The sequence below is a fragment of the Larus michahellis genome, chromosome 1, assembly GCF_964199755.1.
Source record: "Larus michahellis chromosome 1, bLarMic1.1, whole genome shotgun sequence".
Lineage (NCBI taxonomy): Eukaryota > Metazoa > Chordata > Aves > Charadriiformes > Laridae > Larus > Larus michahellis.
Genome location: NC_133896.1, coordinates 147,021,212 through 147,041,851, shown reverse-complemented (window position 1 = coordinate 147,041,851; position 20,640 = coordinate 147,021,212). Strand labels below are relative to the sequence as shown.

Below are 20,640 nucleotides of genomic sequence, written 5' to 3'. Positions count from 1 at the left end.
AATCCTTCACTTTCCTGCCATGAAAACACTCTCCAACTCTCAACGTGCCTCTTAAAATAAACATTTGGTCTACTTAGACCTGAGAAAATACAAAAATAATGATAACTTGGGACCACTGGTTTAGTGGAGACCAGAGTCCAATGCTATGTAGGCATGCACTTAGAGTCAGCCTACTTTAGAGGGGTCTAATCCTAATTAGGACAGATACAAAACACTCCAAGATCCTAAGCCTTCTTATTTAGCAGTTAGAATAAATAAAGCAGCCAAGTTGCATCTGCATACCCCATAACAGGCAATACCTGGGTGCCTACACGAGTCCAGGGATTCACATCGAAGAAAAATACCCATGTGGCCAGGATGTGCTAGCTCAAAGGTGGATTGCTCATTATCTCTCTACTTCCATCTTTCCTCCTAGAATCGTTCTACGGCTGTAAGAATAACCAAATATTTATTAGATGGAAGAAAAGAAGCCCTGTGCCTCTGAAGATTAGATTCCTGTACCTGTGCATACAAAAATAGGACCTGTTTAAAGACCGGAGTTACTGGAATAAAGTGGACTGTTTCCTTCTCCCTGATTTTGACCAGAATCCTACATTTCATCTGAAAATAATTTTGTAAAAATTAATCGCAAATGACATATTTCTGTAAGCAGTTTTCATTTTGTGAGAAAATTCCAGACTAGCTTTACGTGAGGACCACACGCACATGGACCAAAGATGTTGATGCTGATGAATTGTTGCTTTCAGCTGTAGAATTTAATTATTCTCATTCTGTACAGCTGGCGTTATTGTGTGGCGATGTGTTTGTCTTCTGACACCTCGAGGGGGGAGGATAAAATGAATTTTCTACATTCACAGTGCCAAAGGGACAGTTTGAACAAGAAATGCTGCAATAAGACCTACATGACTGTGTCCTCCGGCATGAATGATGAATGCAGGTTCTTTAGATCTTGTTTTCTAGCAGCACTTACAGACTGGAAGCATTTCTTTAAAAATATTATAGGAAAATTGCACTGAAGTTAAGCCTATTTTGACAGATGAAAGAAATGAACTAGTTTATATTGGCTGATTTCTAGCCTGTGTTTCTGAAGCCTTTCCCTTCACTTTTACAGGCCGGCAGGGTCACTAATCCTACTCATTTTCAGTTTGTCAGTCAATAATCACTTATGTGGCACTTTGTCTTTGGAAATGACAGCTGAGACAAGATCTGATCCAGTCTTCTTTCCACAATGGCTTCCTAAGCACCAATCTGAGGCGGCTGAAAGGACCAAATACTCTATATCTGATAATGACATGTTCACCAACCCTGTCATAAAGAAGGTTTTGAGGAAGTTTACAACACTGCTATGTGGGAAATATCTGTACTTCGACGGCATAATGAAGTTGTGCAAAGCAGAACAGTCCCTGCCATTGGACATTAATGAAAGTCAACAATTTTTTTTTTCTCTAAGGCATTTTAATTGTATCACAAGCAGAAGCCATCTGGCTTAAGAATGAATATTCAGTATCTGTAGCAGAAGCAGAATTACTTCAGAGGGAAATGGTACCTTCCTGGTTTCCAGCTTGGACGGTACCCATCACTAAAACTGGTGTATTGCATAGTTGGCTAAATTGCAATTTGATGCCCGATGAATGTCTTTTTAGACTATTATTATCTTATTAATTAGTTATTGTTTACTGGTTTGGACTTTCTCTTCAAAAAGAAGATCACTTTGTGTTAAAAATTCCTGAGGGATAACATATTTTCACCACACTCTGCAGAGGACAGCTCGTCAGCTTTTATTTACTGATAAGTCATAGGGGTAGAAATCAATTTATTTTTTGAGGAACAAACATAATTTCTCTCTTGCGTGTGACAGGTGCAATCCCTGTTTATTAAAAACATTTGCAAAACCGAAATTTAAAGAATAACTATTGCAGCAGGCAATAACTTTCCTGAGAAAGAATCGAGCTGAGAAAGAACGAAACCATCAGTTCTAAAGGGCAGGCATTCATTTCACAATTTTTATGACTGTCACCGGATCCTCTGGCTTGGCCTATCTTATTTCTACAGGGGTGCCTCTCACTGTGTCTTGTTGGGGAAAAACAACAAACAAAGTGATTTGGCAGAGATTTTTCTGAGCTATGTATGACGACCAGAAGACAATATTCCACAGTTCTGAGAAACTCAAGCCATTAATACTTTGAGTAAATTACATGTACGTATCATGGCCTATTTACGAGACTGTAGGTTTATTTGCTTAAGTACCTAAATATCTTGAGGCAGCTATGAGGCAGATGTTGAGCCGACAGCCTTGTCTGCCACACTGAGACGCCTCAAATTCACGCAGCCCCAGCAAGGGTGGGGGCCAAGCTGCGATCCCCAGGAGGCATTTGACTTGAATGCAACTGGGACCAGTGTCGGTGGAAATGCATTTACAGGCAGTGGAGGCTCTGCCACAGTATTTTGGAATTAAATCAAACAACATGTTGACTCTCTTCTGAGGGAATGTGATGTGATAAATCCGTGATGCATTTCCTCACCGGAGCTATCTGGGCTGTGTTGGCTCTCATGAGCGCCAGGTTGCAGTGGGTGAAGCAATTTCCTGCACGCATTTAGAAACCGCTTCAGAATACTTCAGGGTGATAAAAGTTATTTGAGCTGCTATGATTAGAGAGCTATCATCTCATTTTCACTGCATTACTGACATAATCCTAGAATGAAGATTCATATACATGCACTCAGGAATGAAATTCCAGGGGAGAAGAAATCCATAATGCCAACTATCAGCTAGTTTCACCAGACAACTGAATTTTCCTGCACTTGCTTTCTTACTTTTCTCGGGGGAAATTTACCCTAGTGCACGAGACCAACACAAGAGCCACCCAGGCTTGAACGCTGGATACTACGGCACGCGGTGCAGCGTTACCGAAATTACCAGGCAGGCTTTCAACGTGAGCTTGCCGTGGAGCTAAACATCGCCTTGTGATGCAGTTTCGCCAGAGCTGAATTGGGCATACCTGTGTGATGAAGTGCTCCTGAATGTGAGAAAGGAAGGCAAAGTCAATCCGGAACATATAAACATATCTTAAGCGATAAGCAGAGAGTAGAAGTTGGAGACAAAACTCAGACGTCTAAAGGAGGACAGGAGGAGTGATACTAAGAGTTTCCCTCTCCTTCGGTTTATAGGAAAAACACACTGAGTGTTATATAAAAACGTGTAAATCTCAACCTCAATAACTAAAGCATTCAGTTATCTCTAAACCTGAAGTAACTCTAATTCAACAAGCAATTGATGCATTTGCTTTTCAGGCAGCACGCCCATTGCACCTCCCTGCAAGTCAGTCTGTCTGTCCATCATCTGTTGCGAGGCAGAATCCTTTTAGAGCGGCGTCTCATCCAAAGAATAGGAACTGACCAGGAACTATCGGCAACAGTACTATTAGAGCTGTAAGTATGAGACTCCCTTTTGTGATAAATCCAAACTCATTTTATGTGTCTTCAGTGACATCCCATTTAGTGTCTAAACATGGTCAGTATAATACAGAAACGTCTCCCTGGGCACAGCAATAAAACTGAATGGGATTGAGTGCTGTAAACAACAAGAGACTCAATTCTCACCCTCAGACACAGACATTTTGTCAGAATTTTGTGGCTCTAGAGGAAATACCGAGCACAACCTAAAATCTACATGAAACTGTTATGTTAGCAAGGTGAAGTAAGTCCAATGAAAAAACACGACGACCCAAGACTGATATTTAAAATGGCAATCACAAGAGGCAAAACAAGTTTAATATATGCATTCTGGCAAAGCTGCATTCTGCTTCTTTAAGAATGCATTACATATTATGAGCATTCCTATTACAATTTTATTGCAATATTCAAGGTGTACTCAGAAGATACTATTAATTTTTTTAAATATGGGTTTATTTGTTTGCATCTTATTTTACAGCCACTCTTCCAGCCTCCAGTTTCATTTCTAAAATTAAAGCTAGTGATATTTCCATATCAAAGTTTAAAATTAATTTGCTTTGTGGGACATTCCCCTTGATCTAAAATACTTCATTTTAATTAGGACATTTAATTTTCTCTAATGGAATCAGGTTCCATTGACTTAATACAAAACTACTTTCTGAAAGAGTTATAAGCGGTACATTTTCTCAGCACAAGTCCTCCTAAGGCTTGTCCGCATGAGGAGATTGCACCTGCACAGCTAAACTGATTTCAGATTGATCTGCTTCCACCACTACAAAACATTACTGAAGTTAACCCTAACTGGGTCTGTCCCACTTCTGGATTGGTTTTATCAAACAGCTTTAAGTTTCCTAATGCAGACTAGGAACAGATAATAGAAAATCAGGTACCATTACAAGTACACGTAAGGATGTGTCAAAAAAAAAAACAACAACAAAAACAAACTAAATGAAAATTGTCCCACCTCCCAGAGCACAAGTGGCTGGATGTGCACAGCCTGGAGTATGGCCACTTCCCACCACCATTTTTGTACAGCTTCCTTCTTCCCTTTGCCCTCTTCTCTACAACGTGTTGCGTACATGTAGACCGTGCCAGATCATGTCTGCTTCTCATCAAGAGGACATACAAGACATTTCTGAGGAACACTTTGCATATTCTGGCTTCGTGTTAGGATGCTGTTCTGCCCCCATGCATGCACAAAGGCACATGGGTAGATCAGGGCAGAGATAATCAGTGCATGGGCACAGACAGTGAAAGCATTCCTTTCCCTTACTGTGAGAGCTCACTCCCTCCATTTAAAATAAGTGTTTGTTCTGGAGAAGGCCTGTCTTTATCAATTTTGTACATCTCATCAGCACAGAGAAATGCAATAAATACCATACATTACGATAAACTCCAAAACACCTTCGGCTTCATGCTGACTACAGCTCTCACAATGCAGGGGCAGGGCAACAAAATGATTTAAAAAACTGCATACCTTGAAAAATAGCCAGGCTGTCATCCATTTGGCCACTTTTATAACCCAAAAGACATGTTTGTAGAGATCAGTATTCACTACTCCCGGGTCTACCACATTAGCAGTCACATGGCTTCCATTTGCAGTCAGAAGATGCTGTAGTCGATAGGTAAATAACACAAGGGCAAGTTTGCTTTGGGCATAGGCTCCATGGGGTGAATACGAACATCTGTATGCAGGAGAGAAAGAGAGAGGGAGATGCACATGAAAATAATCAGAAGGAAAACAGAATTGCACAAACATCAAATGTACTGCATTTTGCAATATCCAGCAAACAAGCAGCTATACATTGAGTTGGCACAAGAAACAGCTTATCACTGGCAGGCGTGTTGTTTCCTGAGGTTCTGGTGATTATTCTGTCAGACACCAAGTCTGATTTATGGCAGGAAAAAAATTTAAAATAAAATTATACGGTACCTGCCAGAATCTCTCTGTTAAACTATTTGAACTAGAGATGCTGAGGCACCAATCTCCACGACAACATCACCTAGAGGCCCTCAAACTGCTCTCCCCTTCCTCACTGCCCTCTTCCCACACATACATACCCTGTTCCCACCCAGTAAATCCGTGCCTGATCATACTACTCCTGGTTATTACTATTTGTATTGCAGCAGGACCTACTGATTTCTGATGAAGGCTCCTGTGTTGGGCAGAGAATAGATGAGTAAGGCAATCATTGCACCTCCCCCAGTGACACACCAGATTATGCACAGCCACAGTGATGGATAAAAAGATGGGGCAAGGAGAGCAACTGCAAGTGTAACCACAGTTACGCCATATACGCCTTTAGAGCAAAGATGGCTGGCTGGGTCTGCGGCAAACAGGAGGTACGACGAAGGCACACATATACTGTGAGTTACGGCAAAACATTACCTGTTGAGACTCCTTTGCACCTCTCTCATCTGGATGCTGAATCTGCCTTTCTTTCAAGTCAAACTTTCTAGGAATTGCTGAGTAGTTGGGTTTCACTGCATGCAGGCAACAGTATTTTTCCTTTTTAAATAAGCAGGTTAGTTCCAGGCAAATTACCAGGTATGTCGCTTAGAATGCTCCTCCTGACTGGGGCCTCAGCATCACTTCCACAAATTCCTATGCCATGACAATTCGCTCTTGTAATTACTACACCCTCTCATCTAACCTTTTTTGTGTTTAGCAGAACCAAAGGTAATTCCTGGCATTGCAGACAGCTCATAGGCGAAGCAGGCAGGAGCCTAAAGCAACGGGCTCCTGGGTGCAGCAAAACAGCTTTGGTCCCCATCCCCTTTGCCTCTGCCAGAGCCTGGGGAAGCAGCGCTGCTTGATGATGATGATGATGATGGGGAGCCAGGGGTCAGTGTCCATGAGGCAGCAGCTACTGCTGGTGGTGGGAGATAGAGGGTCACCCACTCAGGAGCAGATCTCTCTTTCCCAGCTCTCTCCTTCCCTCTGTGACGGCTGCAGCTACAGCTCCATCCTCCGGACGGACACCTTCACCCTTACTGCAGCAAACGCCTGGGCTGGGGATGTTCCTGCTCTGCAGCAAACCTTCTGTTTTCTGTGGTTGCTAATACGTGCAAGGTTTTTATTTTGAATGAATAGCAAATATGTCTCAGAGTTCTTTTTGTTATCTCATTCTTGTTGAATACCTTATTTATAATATCCTGTGCACTTCACACAGAAAGCCCTGGATGATAGCAAACGGACTGACTCTCTGCAGAGGTATAAGGCTATTGAAGCAATTTAACTGTTCGTGTTATCTGAATGGACTCAGAAAGTTGGAGACACAATGGTAAATCGTACAATTCAGCTACAGGAAGTAAAAAACAACAACACTGAATCTCCATCTCCAGTGCATCTCTTATTTTTTTTTCTTTTCTTCTTTTTTTTCCCTTCTCTCTTCTTGTTCAAGCAAAGCACAAACAAACGGGCTACAAAAGCATCATATAAATTGAGAGAGAATAAAAAAGGACAGCTGATCATAAACAGCCCTTGCACCAACCAGCGGCCTGAGCTGTTACATGCTGGATAACGTAGCTCCATCATCATAAAGATATCACCTGCGCCTCAGGGTAAAATGGGCTATTTTAAGAATAAAGAACAATCACTGCATGAATATAAAAGTGACTTGGCATTAGTCAGGGAATTGCAGTTACATTTTAAATTCAGTAACGTCCGTGCTCTGATCTGAGACACTCAAAATGTCACCTTATGCTTCATGCATATTTCAATCCTTTTAACTTGAAGGACCAGATCCTCAGCCGCTACGAGCTTCCCTTGCGCAGCCGTGCGGGGCAGAGCTCACACCACCCATGGGAAGAGGCACTCATCCGAAGCCGCCTCCGGCAGCCAGCTGGCAGCCAACCCTGGCACTTCTCCATCAGTGCCACCATTCCCCCACTGGTGGAGAACGCAAGCTGGGGCACGGGACAGGCTTCCCAAGTTGAATTAGAGTGATCTTGTCTGGCAAGCGGCTCGCAGGGAAGCGGGGCTGGGGACTCCTCTGACTTGTTCTGCCTGGGTCTAGTCTGGCCTTCAGTAACCTTCAGGTGCCAGGCAGGAGGACGGTGAACGCTCCCCATGACTTCCCATTCCCACATTTTGTGCGAGTGCTGTTTTGACTTACCTTGTGGCAATGAAGCATGAACTACAAGGGCCGGATCCTCAAAAGCCTTGTACTTTGCATAGATATCTATGTCAGAGAAACACGAGTGCTGAGAAGATATAAAAAGCTATCCAATCAGCGAGGAAGCCTTTTATATCACAGTGCAGAGATGCAAGTGATTTGCAAGGCAGTGGGGAATCAGACTTCAATAACATACTATAGATATGAAGGATACAAAATTGGGTACACAGAGCAGACACTTTTGGCAGAACCCCTGCAATGATTACCTGCCCGCTTACCATTTTGCCTTCGTGTGGTTTTTGCTTTCTGGGAATCTGATATCAATGGACTACGTAAAGCAGAGGAATAACCTGTGACACAAAACTGACAAGGATTTTCACTGAATAACTGTTTTGTTTGTGAGACCCCATCATATTAGAATCATGTTGTTTAAATGCCACGTTGGAAAAAAAATCAACACTGGTTACTTGATTTCATTACATCCAGTCTTGACTTTATGCATCAGAAAAATAGGAGCACATAGGCTCCTGTACCTGTACCACGATTGCATTTCCCATGCTCATACATGTAGAATCACAGAATGGTTTGGGTTGGAAGGGGCCTTTAAAGATCATCTAGTCCAACCCCCTGCCATGGGCAGGGACATCTTTCACTACTCCAGGTTGCTCAAAGCCCCATCCAACATGGCCTTGAACACTTTCAATGATGGGGCATCCACAGCTTCTTTGGGCAACCTGTGTCTCACCACCCTCATCGTAAAAAGTTTCTTCCTTATGTCCAATCTAAGTATACCCTCTTTCAGTTTAAAACCATAAAATATATTCCTTTTACACATGGAATTATCTGGTTTTAAAACCTATGCATTTAGATCTAGCCTCTCTTGGCTCTCTATGCTCTGTATGTACATTTTCTACACTGAATGAAAGTATAATTGTAAAATAATATTGACATTATGCGTTTCCACATTGCTTTCATTTTCTGAAGGCTCTAAAAGCTTTCTGAAATGAAAGTGCATAAAGAGGTCAACCAGCCCAAAGCAGAACACAGCTTACCAGCAAAGTGTGCTGGCACACCGGTGCATGCAAGGTGCCTGTGACGCTTGGACCTCTGAGGACACAGGGTATCGATGCTTCACAGCTAGGCGGGCAGACTCTCAAGCAGTGAAACTCTACCTCCTAACTACGTGGCCAGCCAGGCAAAAGACTGGTAGCTCCCAGTGGTACATACGCATGCTGGCCAGTCGGCTAGAGAGCTAGAAGGTACTGGTGTTCGGCTGTCCAGGGATCCATCCTAATAAATACTGCCCATCAGGCTGCCAGACAGCACGTGCTGTGGTATAGCAAGGCTGTGCACGGTCAGCAGATAGGAAAAGCAGAGCAAGGACTTGGTGGGAAGAAGTCCGGTGGGAAGAAGTCCAGTGGGAAGGAGTGACGTGCCTGGCACTGGTAGCTTGAAGAAGTTCATGCTCACCCACTCATTTGAGTGGGGCTCTCTGTGGACCACTCTTCCTACCACGGAAAGCAGTCTCCCCTGGGGCATGCCCATCCATAGCATTTTGCCGAGTCGGTGCTGATAAAATAGGGCAATGCACAACTCACTAAATGGCAACCACAGGAGGAGTTAAGGCAGACGGAATTTAATTAGCTGCTTTGAAATCCGGCCAAGAGAGCAGCAATATACAAGACCTTCTCCTTCCTTTTAAAAGACTGTTTTATTGATTCTATACTGATGAATAAAGGATCAAGATAAGGCAGGCTATGCATTTTCTGTTCAAATAATTTTTAGCAGAAATTCTCATTTTTGGCCTAAGATTTTTTGCAACATAGACTGACAAGTTTGAATTGTCATTACAAAAATAAGGGAGGAAAAGAGAAAGGGATTGTTTTGTAATTTTGCCAACAAAACAAAGTAAGTATTCAATTCTGGAGTGAGTGAGTGCCTTGTAGTTTGCTGATTTTTAAAATTTTATTTTTTTCTTTTCCACCAGCAGCTGATTTTACCACTCATCTCCATGGTGCTGTCTCCAGCAGCAGTCTCCCTAGCAGGCTAGGGCAATGTGTTTGTAAAAAGCAATGAGAAGCCAAATTTCAAACGGGAGCCTGCAGTGGCTAATTAGGTGTTTAAATATGGACTCAGCTGCTATCCAAGTTTGAATACTGGATCCGCATTTAGCACCTCCCTTGGCAGCCAGTACTCTGGTTTCTTTTCTGTCTGGCGTTATTCGGTCTGGGTTCAGGGGAGGTCTCCCATTTACGCCCGGTGAGGCTATGTTCAGTGAAGGGCAGTAAGCCCGCTCAGGGCACCCACTGAGTAACAGGGGAAACAAAATTGCTGCTGGGCGCAGACCACTTCCTCCACACCTCCTGCGCACAGGCTCTCGCGCCGCTCTCGGCTTTTTCTCTTTGCTTAACAGCTGCTTTTGCGTCGTGCACACACGTGGAGGAAGCGGATACACCCCGACTGAAAGAAGGGAGGGGTGACAGCACCTCTTCCCTTCCCCACCACATCTTGCTTCGACAAAAGGCTCGGAGGACCTGTGACCGCGCTGACCGACACACCGCTACGTTTAACCTGGCCGGTGCCAGCAGTGAGGTTTTCCTGATGTGGACCTCTTTCACACCGCGCTTGCCTCGCGCATGTCACCCTCCCCTCAGCCATCACCACCCTCCCCAATTTCCAGAGTGTTAATTTGCCTGGAGGGCAGAGCGCGCCAAGATCAAACTGCAGAACAACCCGATTGCTATGTGCGCCATTAAAAAACAAGTGATGCAAAACGTGGGTGACATGCTGGGGTTTTTAATGAAAGGCCACACAAAATTTCAATACTTGCCTTAGGATGAATCACTGAATTAAGCAAAACACAGACTTGCTGGATTAAAATGACTAAAGTTTCCTAATGGTGTATGTATTAATCTTGCAATACATCATCACCATTGCTTAGTCAAGAATATAAAAGACTATTATTAAACACTTATGAAGCTTTCACACTCTTAAATTTTCTTTCCCCAGGGAATGCAGCGCAAGATTTTTCAAGATTTTGATAGATTCTGCAGTTTATTTTGAAGCAACTACAGAAATATATTGCAGAATACAGGTATGTCCTTTCTGGTTATCATAAGCAGTTTCTTTCTCTCTTTCTCTGATAAACAAAAGCCTGAGTCTAAATGTTTCTTATTAGATTTAAGCAGACTTCATGACAGTACTACATATATTTATCCCATGAACACATTTGCTGAGGCTTATCAGTTGTGATTTTTCCCTCAATACAAAAAAACGCAACCACAAACAAACCAAAAACCAAACCAACAGAACATACAGGGACAGAGAAAAGACACGAGTTTGGAGAAATTAGAATACATGTATTACCACTGAAAATTGCCAACTGAAAGAAACAAGCATATACATTAGTAAAACAAAACTAAAATCTAAAGTGTTAATGCATCTACTTATTCAGATGTTGTTACTGCTTTGTACAGTAGCTGTCCTGTTACCAACTACTATTAGAGGTGACCATATAGTCACATGTTTCCTACGCGTGCCTGGGTACTTTGGGTGTTCACTGAATAACTGCACTTCTTCATGTACATTTCCTTCATATACTTGATATGTGACCTTAAAAAAAAATATTATAAATATATACATATAACAGTCAAGGTGGCCTCAGAATACCCCCATGTATTTGAACTTGAATATATTGGTAGCTGTAATTTGAGTGAATAAGGACTTAAGCATTAGGGACTCCTGAAGTGCTGTCATGACCCTGTGATGGACATAGAATCATAGAATCGCCTAGGTTGGAAGGGACCTTTCAGATCATCTAGTCCAACTGTCAACCTAACTCTGACAAAAACCATCACTAAACCATATCTCTAAGCACTATGTCTACCCGTCTTTTTAATACCTTCAGGGATGGTGACTCAACCACTTCCCTGGACTACAAGACTGATAAATGACATTAGTGGTTCTACGCAAGCTGAAAAGCAAACCCTTCACATCCTAGCTGTCCGCACCAGGGTCACTTAAGCAGCCAGAGGCCAGCGGCACTTTCGGAGCAGCCCACCTTGTCCTTTCGTTCCAACCCACAGACAAAGAATTACCACGTCTCAGAGCTTCCCCCCTCCCTGCAGTGAGCTCCTCGGTGCCACGTGCTGCTCACGCACAGCTCTGGCCAAAACTGGTCTTTCTCTGAAATGTTTCAACAGTGGCAAAATAGCATTTTTCTTCTTAAAATTAGAGGATAAGCGTAAGGGTAGAAGCTCAGAGCTAGGAGATGTTCTCTCTAAAAGGCAAAATGTGATGGTCTCAGTAGCTGATTTCTTCGTAAGTCAGTAACTCCTGCCTTGTGTTTACTCCACAATTCAATAGGAGCCACAAGCTGGAAGCTGGGTTGTGGGGTTTTTTTAAAGCTGCGTTTCACAACTTTCAGCAGTTCACTGTATAAATACACAGCATTCAGTGACTAGCCCCTTGTTATAGCTTACGGGAAATGCAGAGGGAACAAGAATTAACTCACTGACTTTGGAGGACTACATTTAGTGAAGGAACCTGGAGTGTCTTTATTATAAAAATATTTATGAAAGGCAAAATAAGAAGGGGCTTGTCATCCTGGGCATTACTGTCATCCCGATGGAACCGATGCATCATTTGTCATTTCGCTGATCCCTCCTCCTAATGGCAGGAGGTGAGATGTCAAGAGCCCTCACACTCTATTGATTGCCTTGCCGTGTGCAGCTCGATTGCTGTGTGCCCAGCACAGTTCTCAAATGTATGAAACACGGACTCAAAGGCTGGTCTTCTCAAAATCTCAGCAGAATCAGTACCTTAAAAAAAGTTTAATTTTTCTGTTCATGTACAATTGGTGTTAATTTCAAATGGTTTTGATGATTTTAAATATTGATGACAAGTTCAAGTTATAATTACTGTAATTCCATTTTCCAGGAAATATGTCTCTTTATAAAGAATGATATAAATTGCCTCTTCTGAAGAATAATTTTTCTACCGTAGGTTCATATGATGCAGTGTTAAGTACTTGCTATTATTTGAAGTGGTATTTGAGCATAATGGTATCCCGTCATTCAATTAAAAATCTCCATCAAACAGAGGAATGAGTAAATAAATAGAAGCAAGCAAGGTTTTGCATTGCTGAAGCCAAGAAACAGATCAAGGCTCCAAGACCTACATTCTGTGTCCTTGTGACCTGTGATGGTGAAACATCATCATCATCATGTATCTTTTCATTTTATCTCTTGGATAATCTGGATCTCAGGTTGTTGAAGATTGTCACACATCTTTTAAGATTATCCTTTGGATTATAATAAGAAGAACGCTGAGGCACTCTCCACCCACTTGTGGAAAGCTTCCTAACTCTCATGCAATAGAGCTCTGAAGTTGAAGGAAGCAATGGGTCTTCTTATAGTTTCTTCCCTTCCACCAGAACACACATGGGGCCATAAGATGTCCCAGTAACAACTTGAACAATCCCAAATCTTATTTCTGTTTTGATAAAACCATCTTAAAACTGGTGTAGACTTTTGCAGACCAGTTGCAGATTCCGGGCTTTTCTTTCCAAGACTGAAAGGGAACTGTAGGGTCTGATTATTCATAATAAAGTGCAATCATTTCAAATCCAGCACAGCGCACCAAATGTCGTTAGCAGATTTCCAGTAGACTACATGAAATATGTTGGTGTGTATGTGAAGCTAATGTAAGGTTTCATTTTGTGGTGGGCTGAACTCAGTGCCCTGCCTTAGAGCTGAGGAGGCACCAAATGTGTTCTGCAAGTGCAAATGTGCACCACACTGAAGCACTGGTCTGTCTTACCAGGGGATACATGTCTTCCATGTGCACACAGATTGCAAAATTATTTTTCCTCTGAGATATCTATTAATACCGTGCAGAAAATCCTATGCCATCACTCTCTGTCCACAGAGGCAACACCAGATTATCAAGTCTGCCACAACAAGATAATTTTGAAAATCAGTTTTTTTGTTTGTTGAAAAAATCTAATAACTGCTGCTTCTTCAAAGTTTTCTTATGTAGTGAGAATAAGAATATCACAGCTTCAAACTGAGAGGTAAAAGCGACTAACTCCCAGTACAAGAATTAAGACAAGAAACAAGCTCATAAAAAGGACAACTATTTGTTAAAAACAGTCATAAGAAGTCTTCCCCTCTGTTGGAAGACCATTCTAGGTTAAAGAAGAAATACAGCTGAAATGCCAACAGGTACAGGAGAAATTAAAATGTGGAAGTCTTCAGCACCCACGAAATGACTCATAGCACAGACACGGCAGGCAAGGCTTTTGTTCGTGTGAGACAGCATGTCAACAGCAGTCCTCGGCCACTGTCAGAAAAGATGCGAGATTTAAATAAGTGTATGAAAGGGGGCTGTGAAGTTGGGGGGGCCTTACTTAAGGAACACAAACTAGCCAACTTCAGAAAAAAAAAAACAAATCTGCAAGAAACTAACAACATACAGTGGCTCACAGTGGTCCATAGCAGGCATTGCAAAAGTGGTTATTTCAAAGTACCATAAAGGACAGTGACACCAATCACTTTCTCTACCGTTTGGCCTTAGAATTGGGTTTTGGTTCTGTTTTATAAATTTCCCAATACTGTGTCACCCTGGAATACTGTAAACAGAGATCTGTGATGGAAACCCAGGCATTTCCTAAGAAGGGGCATGGCATGGCCTGGGGCCAGAGCACATGAGATCTCTTTCACTCGCAAACACACCAGAAGCAAGTGAAGTCAGACAGGTCTGGCTTTCCAGGAAATGACGAGAAGTTTGATTTCCAAACCCTGAAAACCTGACACACACTCATAGAGCTTCCCCACCGCAGCCCTCACTGAAAAAAAGAATCAAAAGATACTGCTGCTTTGGCAGATTGATTGGGTTTTGGTGGCAATTCAGATACTAAACACCACCACCCGCTTTGAGCTGAGAACCAAAAGATTTCACACAAAACTCATAATATTTTAATTCGGACATTTCTGCTGTGCCGTATTACAGCTAGCATCAGTGTTAAAAGCTCTTGAGCTTCTCAGAAAGCTACTGTGAGCCACAGTGCTCCTCAGTCTCTGTCCTTCTTGGGAGGGTGAAATGGTGCTGCGTACAGCCAGCCTCCACCTCCCATGACAAGAAACGTCCCAGCACCTGACACATTAACAAGAACAGAAGAAATGGATCAACCAAGCTGCAGCTATGTAAGTCATTCTGGCAGTATTAAAACTCCTGGGGGCTAAAATATTTCACTTTTACAGTGACTTGTTTTATTTAGAAAGTATACTTTTCATAAACCCCACATCTTTTATAGAGAACTCGATTTAATCAAAAGACTGATACTTCTTCACAGATTTAAGTATTCATATGCCCGGTCTGCTTTTGAACAGATGAAGTTCTCCTTCACTGAAAGAAGAGGTTTTGGACAGGGAGCAGAGAAAAGGTTAGGGGTTATCATTTGTAATTGCAGAGGCAGAAATCTTGCCTTTGCTTCCCTCCACTACAGCTTGTAATCCTTAATGCACGGGGCAAGATGTATAGTTGTGAAGAACCAGGACCAACAGCAGGGCTGAAACCAGAGGGGATTTGTGGAAGGCAAGCTGATAATTTTGAATGTTTCCTTTAACAAGCTATTCCAGGGATTTACAGGCATGTGTGCCAGCTTTCCCCAGCTACGCTAGGCAGCTCAAAGGACAACTCTGCTGAAAAGGTACTGTGAGGATGGTGGTAGTTAGAGGGATTGAAAGGAATGCTAAAATCATTTGAATAATCACCCAGGACCTGAACTCCAAAGCTTTTAAGGTTCACTCAGCCTTAATGAGTCTTTTTGCTCACAGGGAGATGTTAAACTAACCTTCCCCTCCCAAGGGCGACAAGCTATCTCCACTCCCTATTCTCCACAAGTCCCTTTTGCCTTCTCTGTCACACGAGTGCAGTACATTAACTTTCAAATTACCATTGAACCGTCTTGCCGTTTTGGAAAACAGCACGTCTGCGACAGCCACTGTCCCGCGTGCCACAGAGAGGTGACTTCACCCACCCAACCGCAGGGCAGGGAGGGGCTGAGCAGCAGCACACCCATACACCACATCACATCGCAACTTTGAACCCGTTCAGGAGCACTGTGTCCTATTAAATCATCAACCATTATTAATCATAGTTTGTTAAGACCATTAATCCCTTTTAGACAAGAAGGAATTTAACATTGTGACACACAGAGGAGCTGCATTTAGTTTCCCCAAATACATTCAAGTCTGGCGTTACCTTTGTGATAGCAGTGTTATACTGTGTTATTTTTCTTCAGAAACCAATGAACCCTAAAAATATTTTTATTAGACAGCCAAAAATACGCTGATAAATGTAAAATTAAAACTTTCCAAAGCTGGCATCCTGACTTAAATATTTCTTCATTACTGGTTGCAGGAACGGCTAGGGATCACCTGTGGCCTCCAACAGGGATAAAACACTTGCTGTATATGAACTAAAACTCTGTCTTTTGGATTGATGAATTGGTCTCCTGATATAATAGTCCATTTGGGTTTTTTAATTAATTTGCAGAACTGGAGATCTGTGCCTTCACCAATACACTCATTTTCCACGCCAGCAACTCAATTTTTGCAGTCAATGCCAATTGCTGCAAAAGCAGGGATCAGTTTGCAAAGCAGCAAATCCCTTTGCATTTATACAGAAAACATTTTGCAAAGAAGGCCTGAAATACCCTTATGTAGGTGCATTAAGCATTTGAATACTTCTCATCTAACTATAGACAGGAAAACTTGGTAACTTGCTGCAGGAAAGAGATGTTTAACTGAATACAGCAGTGTGCTGCAGTTGGTATTTGGTCCTGTCAAGGGAACATGATTTATCTTGTAAATAGAGACAGAATATGCAATAAAAGTCACTGTGGGGAAGCTGTTTAAACAAGACAACTCAAACAAAAACATATATACCTTGAGTAACATAAAGTCTATAATAACACGTATCTATCTTATTGTCTAGAACAATCTGTTACAATTAAAATTTCTGTAGTTTTCACAGCATTTTATTAAGCAGCAGTTCAGTGACACAGGTCCTTATATGTAACTGCGAAAGACTTCTGTACTGACTAAAATGGATTAACAATTAAACGGGTAATATTTAAAACCCCTCCTGCTCCCTCTTACAAATTTTCCTTTATTATTTAAAAATTTGGAAATAAAACAATGGTACCATGCTACTACTATGCTGCATCAGCTTCGTGTTTGCTTTTGCTTGAATTGAAGATATTGTACAACCCATAAGTTCTTCCAGTCAGAGAGAATTAAGAAACTACAAGTGCTAGATCAGTTGTGAAAAGGCACTGAAGGAACCAACAGGGAATTTAAAAAAAAAATAAAAAGGCTTTGAAAAAAATGTTGACTCATCAAATCATTCTTAAGGAAAAAAACCCTGTTTTAAACAAATGTCTACCTTAAAAAAAAAGTAATTTGAAACTGATGGGGATACTCTACTTCAAGAGGATGACTTAGAAATTAAAGATTGAGAGTTCCAGTTTGATCAACATTATACTTCAGTTTACAAATAAATTAGAAATAAAATATTCTGAAATTACTGAAATTGATAGTTTTGGTCTGAAAAATGGATTCATATTTTCCAAAAGTAATTTGGAACATTTTAACTTTGCATTGCTATTCACAGCAAATATTTTCAAAATCCCAGCAATGCTGACTGGACAAAATCCTCAACTTACTTTCTGCTCAAACTTAACACAACTTCATTTACCAACAAACATCACACGCACACAATAAGTGAAGATGAATGACACCACCCATCCAAGAACAGCAGGTCTCCAGGGGCTTTGCTAGACAGTACGTGACGCCTTCTGCTAGAGCCCTTATGAACTGCCTAGCAGAGGAGCTGAACTGGAGCTGCCTCCTCTCCCCAGCATCCTCACAGGTCCTGGGCAGAGCTGTTCGCCCTATTTTACACCAGCTAGGAGGCACATATGGCAGCTGGGACTTTTGCAATTCCTTTCATTCAATCTCTATTGTCTCTGACGCCATTCATGCACTATGGCTACAGGGAAAAAATACAGAAATTATCTGGGGACTGTACCAGCTTGGAGAGTTACGAAAAACATCAGCTGCTTCTGCAGTGGGAGAGCAGAGGAAAGAGAGCAGAAAAAGTGTGACTAACTGTTCCTGAATATACAGGAGACGTGAACCAGAAAAGAAGCTGTGTTACCGTGGCTGGGGAGTTCATAGATCTGTGATTCACAGCATTACAGGGCCCATTTGGCATGCAAAAAGGGAGGATGATGAAAGGCATAGTTAGTCATGGAGACAAAGCTAGACAGAACACACAAAGATGCTACCCCTGGGAAAGGGAACATATTCAGGTGTGACCCACAGCCTGGGAAAGGGAATAAGGTCGTCTTTTCTTCATTTTCCTAAAATTCCTTCTTACTTTGGTAGGTAGAGTACCTGAAGGAATGCCCTCCACCCCAGCCTCATAAGAGCACCATGAACTCCAGTGCACTGCTCAAGCCTATCTCAACCCAATAGGATGGCACAATGTTCTTCAACCTTTTGCTAAAACCAGGCAGACATATTCTCTCATGACCATACTTTTTTCTTCTCTCGCTTCAGAAAGTATTATTTAAGGCAGGCAAAGGAGGAAAAAAGGACATCCCAGCTATGCTGTCAGAGTGCACAGCGTACTACCTTCAGCACATAATTGCTGAAATCATCAGTGTTGAAACACTTGAAGATAGCGTTTCTGTTAAACTTTCACCTCCTTGAAAACAGTCGTATTCGAAGCAGGGATGAAGGAGAATGATTTGCCTTAGGGATCCCCTTGTCGACTCATGTGATTGCTGTTGAAAATGGTCTGGATCTAAAAGACCACAAAGGTGTTTGATGTTCTTCATATATCCTTCAGCAAAAGAACTGGGAGAACAGTCATTGCTCTTGCGCGTTTGCATTTTCAATAACACACATGAAACAAGCTATGCCCTGTCAGTTTGGAACAAGCTCTGTCCTGCCTTGATGTACCCATGCTGTGTCTCTTTTACTGGTGTGTGCGAGGAGAAGGGGCAGGAAGGGGGAGAAATGACATTCGTAGGGGAGAAATAGGACTGGGGCTAGGGGAAGAAGATAAGAGGAAGATTAATGGAGAGGAGATTAACTGGTGGGTGAAAATAAGTCACTCACCCTTCCCCAGAAAAAGAGGAAAAAATGATGAGATAGGGAGGGAAAAGGCAATGGAGACAAAAAAGCTCAAAAGACACAGGTGAAGATGCAATTATGAACATAGAAACCAAGTAGGCAGGCATGAAGAGAGACATAACAAAGGAAGAAAAATAATGTAAAATGCAAGGAAAATCAGGAAAAAATTACGTTAACCCTCCCGCCAAAAAGGAGCTGAAAAGAGAAACATGGGATAAATCATATTGGTAAGATGGAAGAAAACCAACCAAAGAGGAAATGTGGAAGATAGTAACACCATTTAATACCATTCATGGGACAGAATTGTTTGATATGCTGTTGCCCTGTGGTCACTGTGATATGGATAATATCCAGCTCCAGAGCAGAGATCTGAGAAGACAAGCAATGAGGAGCGATGACCACAACTGTGACTGCCACCCCAGAGTATCCCGAGTGGGAGATGATCCCATAGAAAAATCTGTGGTAAAGCAGGGAACTGAACCTTGTTTTACTGTCTCCTTTATGTCAAGACAGTCTTCTGCCTTTCCTTCTCTGCCATGTTTGATGGATGAATCCCTTTTCCACCACTATCACTCACTTCCAGTTTGGACACTAGCCCAACCAAAATCTCGGAATAATGGGACAAGAGCATGGTAAACAATTCAATCCACTGCCACCAGTAATTTTTCTAGCACAGAGTACAGCCCCTTTTCTCCACTATGAATAAATGACTCCAAATTATTTTGCTGCCTTCCTGCAAGGTTAGGACTACCAGTCAATCTGGGAACATAAACCCAAATCATGAAATGAATTACGGCCAACCAGTGCAACTCAAAATAAGGAAAAAGACAGTATAAAATTTTTAGAAAGATTTCCCATGAGGGATAGCATCACTGGGAAACTATGGCAATTCGTGGAACACTATCACATCACAGTGCTTACCATGGGTGTCTTTACCGCACCCATTAAAGCTCTTAAACGCTGCTCTGAATCACAAGGCATCTCTGAGGCCCCATGGTATAGGCAATGCCTGTGTATGGTACATTGCAACAGTCCTCCAGGGCTGCTGAACCACCCGCTCACGCTGTAGGCACGCACTCGAACACACAAGCCATCTCAGTGGTTTAGCAGCACTGTTTATGCGACAACTAAGTATTCGCCCGAGTCGGGGGCTTATTGGCTGTTAGGGTAAAAAAGAAATCCAGGAGTATCTTCTTCCACCTGAACCAAGAAAAGGTTTGGAGCTGAATCCACAGCCCCCTCTGGGTCCCACCAGTGTGCCTGTGTGCTCGGAAAGCAGGCACTGCTGCTGCCCCTGAGCGATTCAGAGCATCCATGTGGGAAAGAGCAGTCAAAATCAGCCAGAGACTGTCATCCTTTATGGCTCTTCTTACACCAATACAGTTGAAATGCAAAGGGCAGGATTTGGCGCAAAAGCTGCAGGTAAATCTCACTGGTATATTATTATTTTTTACATCAGATTGGTCATGTTCCGGCTCAACCATAACTTTCCTACGTGAAACGTTTCTGTTTCCTTTAAAATGTGAGTTAACAATGATGAATTACAGGTAAGGGTGATCCTAAATTAAAGAGGCACAGTACAGGGCTTTGCTATAATCAAGGAAACTACTGTTATTGAGAGACACAGAGCAGTCACATCTAATTTTGCATTCTGCACTTAGCCCAGAGAAATACTAATTACACTCCCTCCCCGTAGCCCCTTGCGTGGTGCCATCCAGCACATGCCCATCAGAAACAATGAACACATACATCAAGTGAAGAGTAAGGGTAATTTCCTGTGGTTGTTTTACAAGCAAGAGATTAAACTGCGACCAACCTGCAGAGTTTAAACAATGTGCCGGTAATAAAACTGATGCTGTAGT

General features: G+C 42.2%; 1 protein-coding gene across 2 annotated transcripts in view; it reads right to left on the bottom strand.

Annotated features, from left to right (window-relative positions):
- Positions 1–20,640, bottom strand: part of DHRSX (dehydrogenase/reductase X-linked) — a 167,387-nt gene that overhangs the window by 24,437 nt on the left and 122,310 nt on the right. For both annotated transcript variants that reach the window (XM_074607379.1, XM_074607388.1), the window contains one exon: positions 4,931–5,138. In XM_074607379.1, the coding sequence (XP_074463480.1) occupies positions 4,931–5,138 (208 nt within the window). The remainder of the gene's footprint in view (positions 1–4,930; positions 5,139–20,640) is intronic.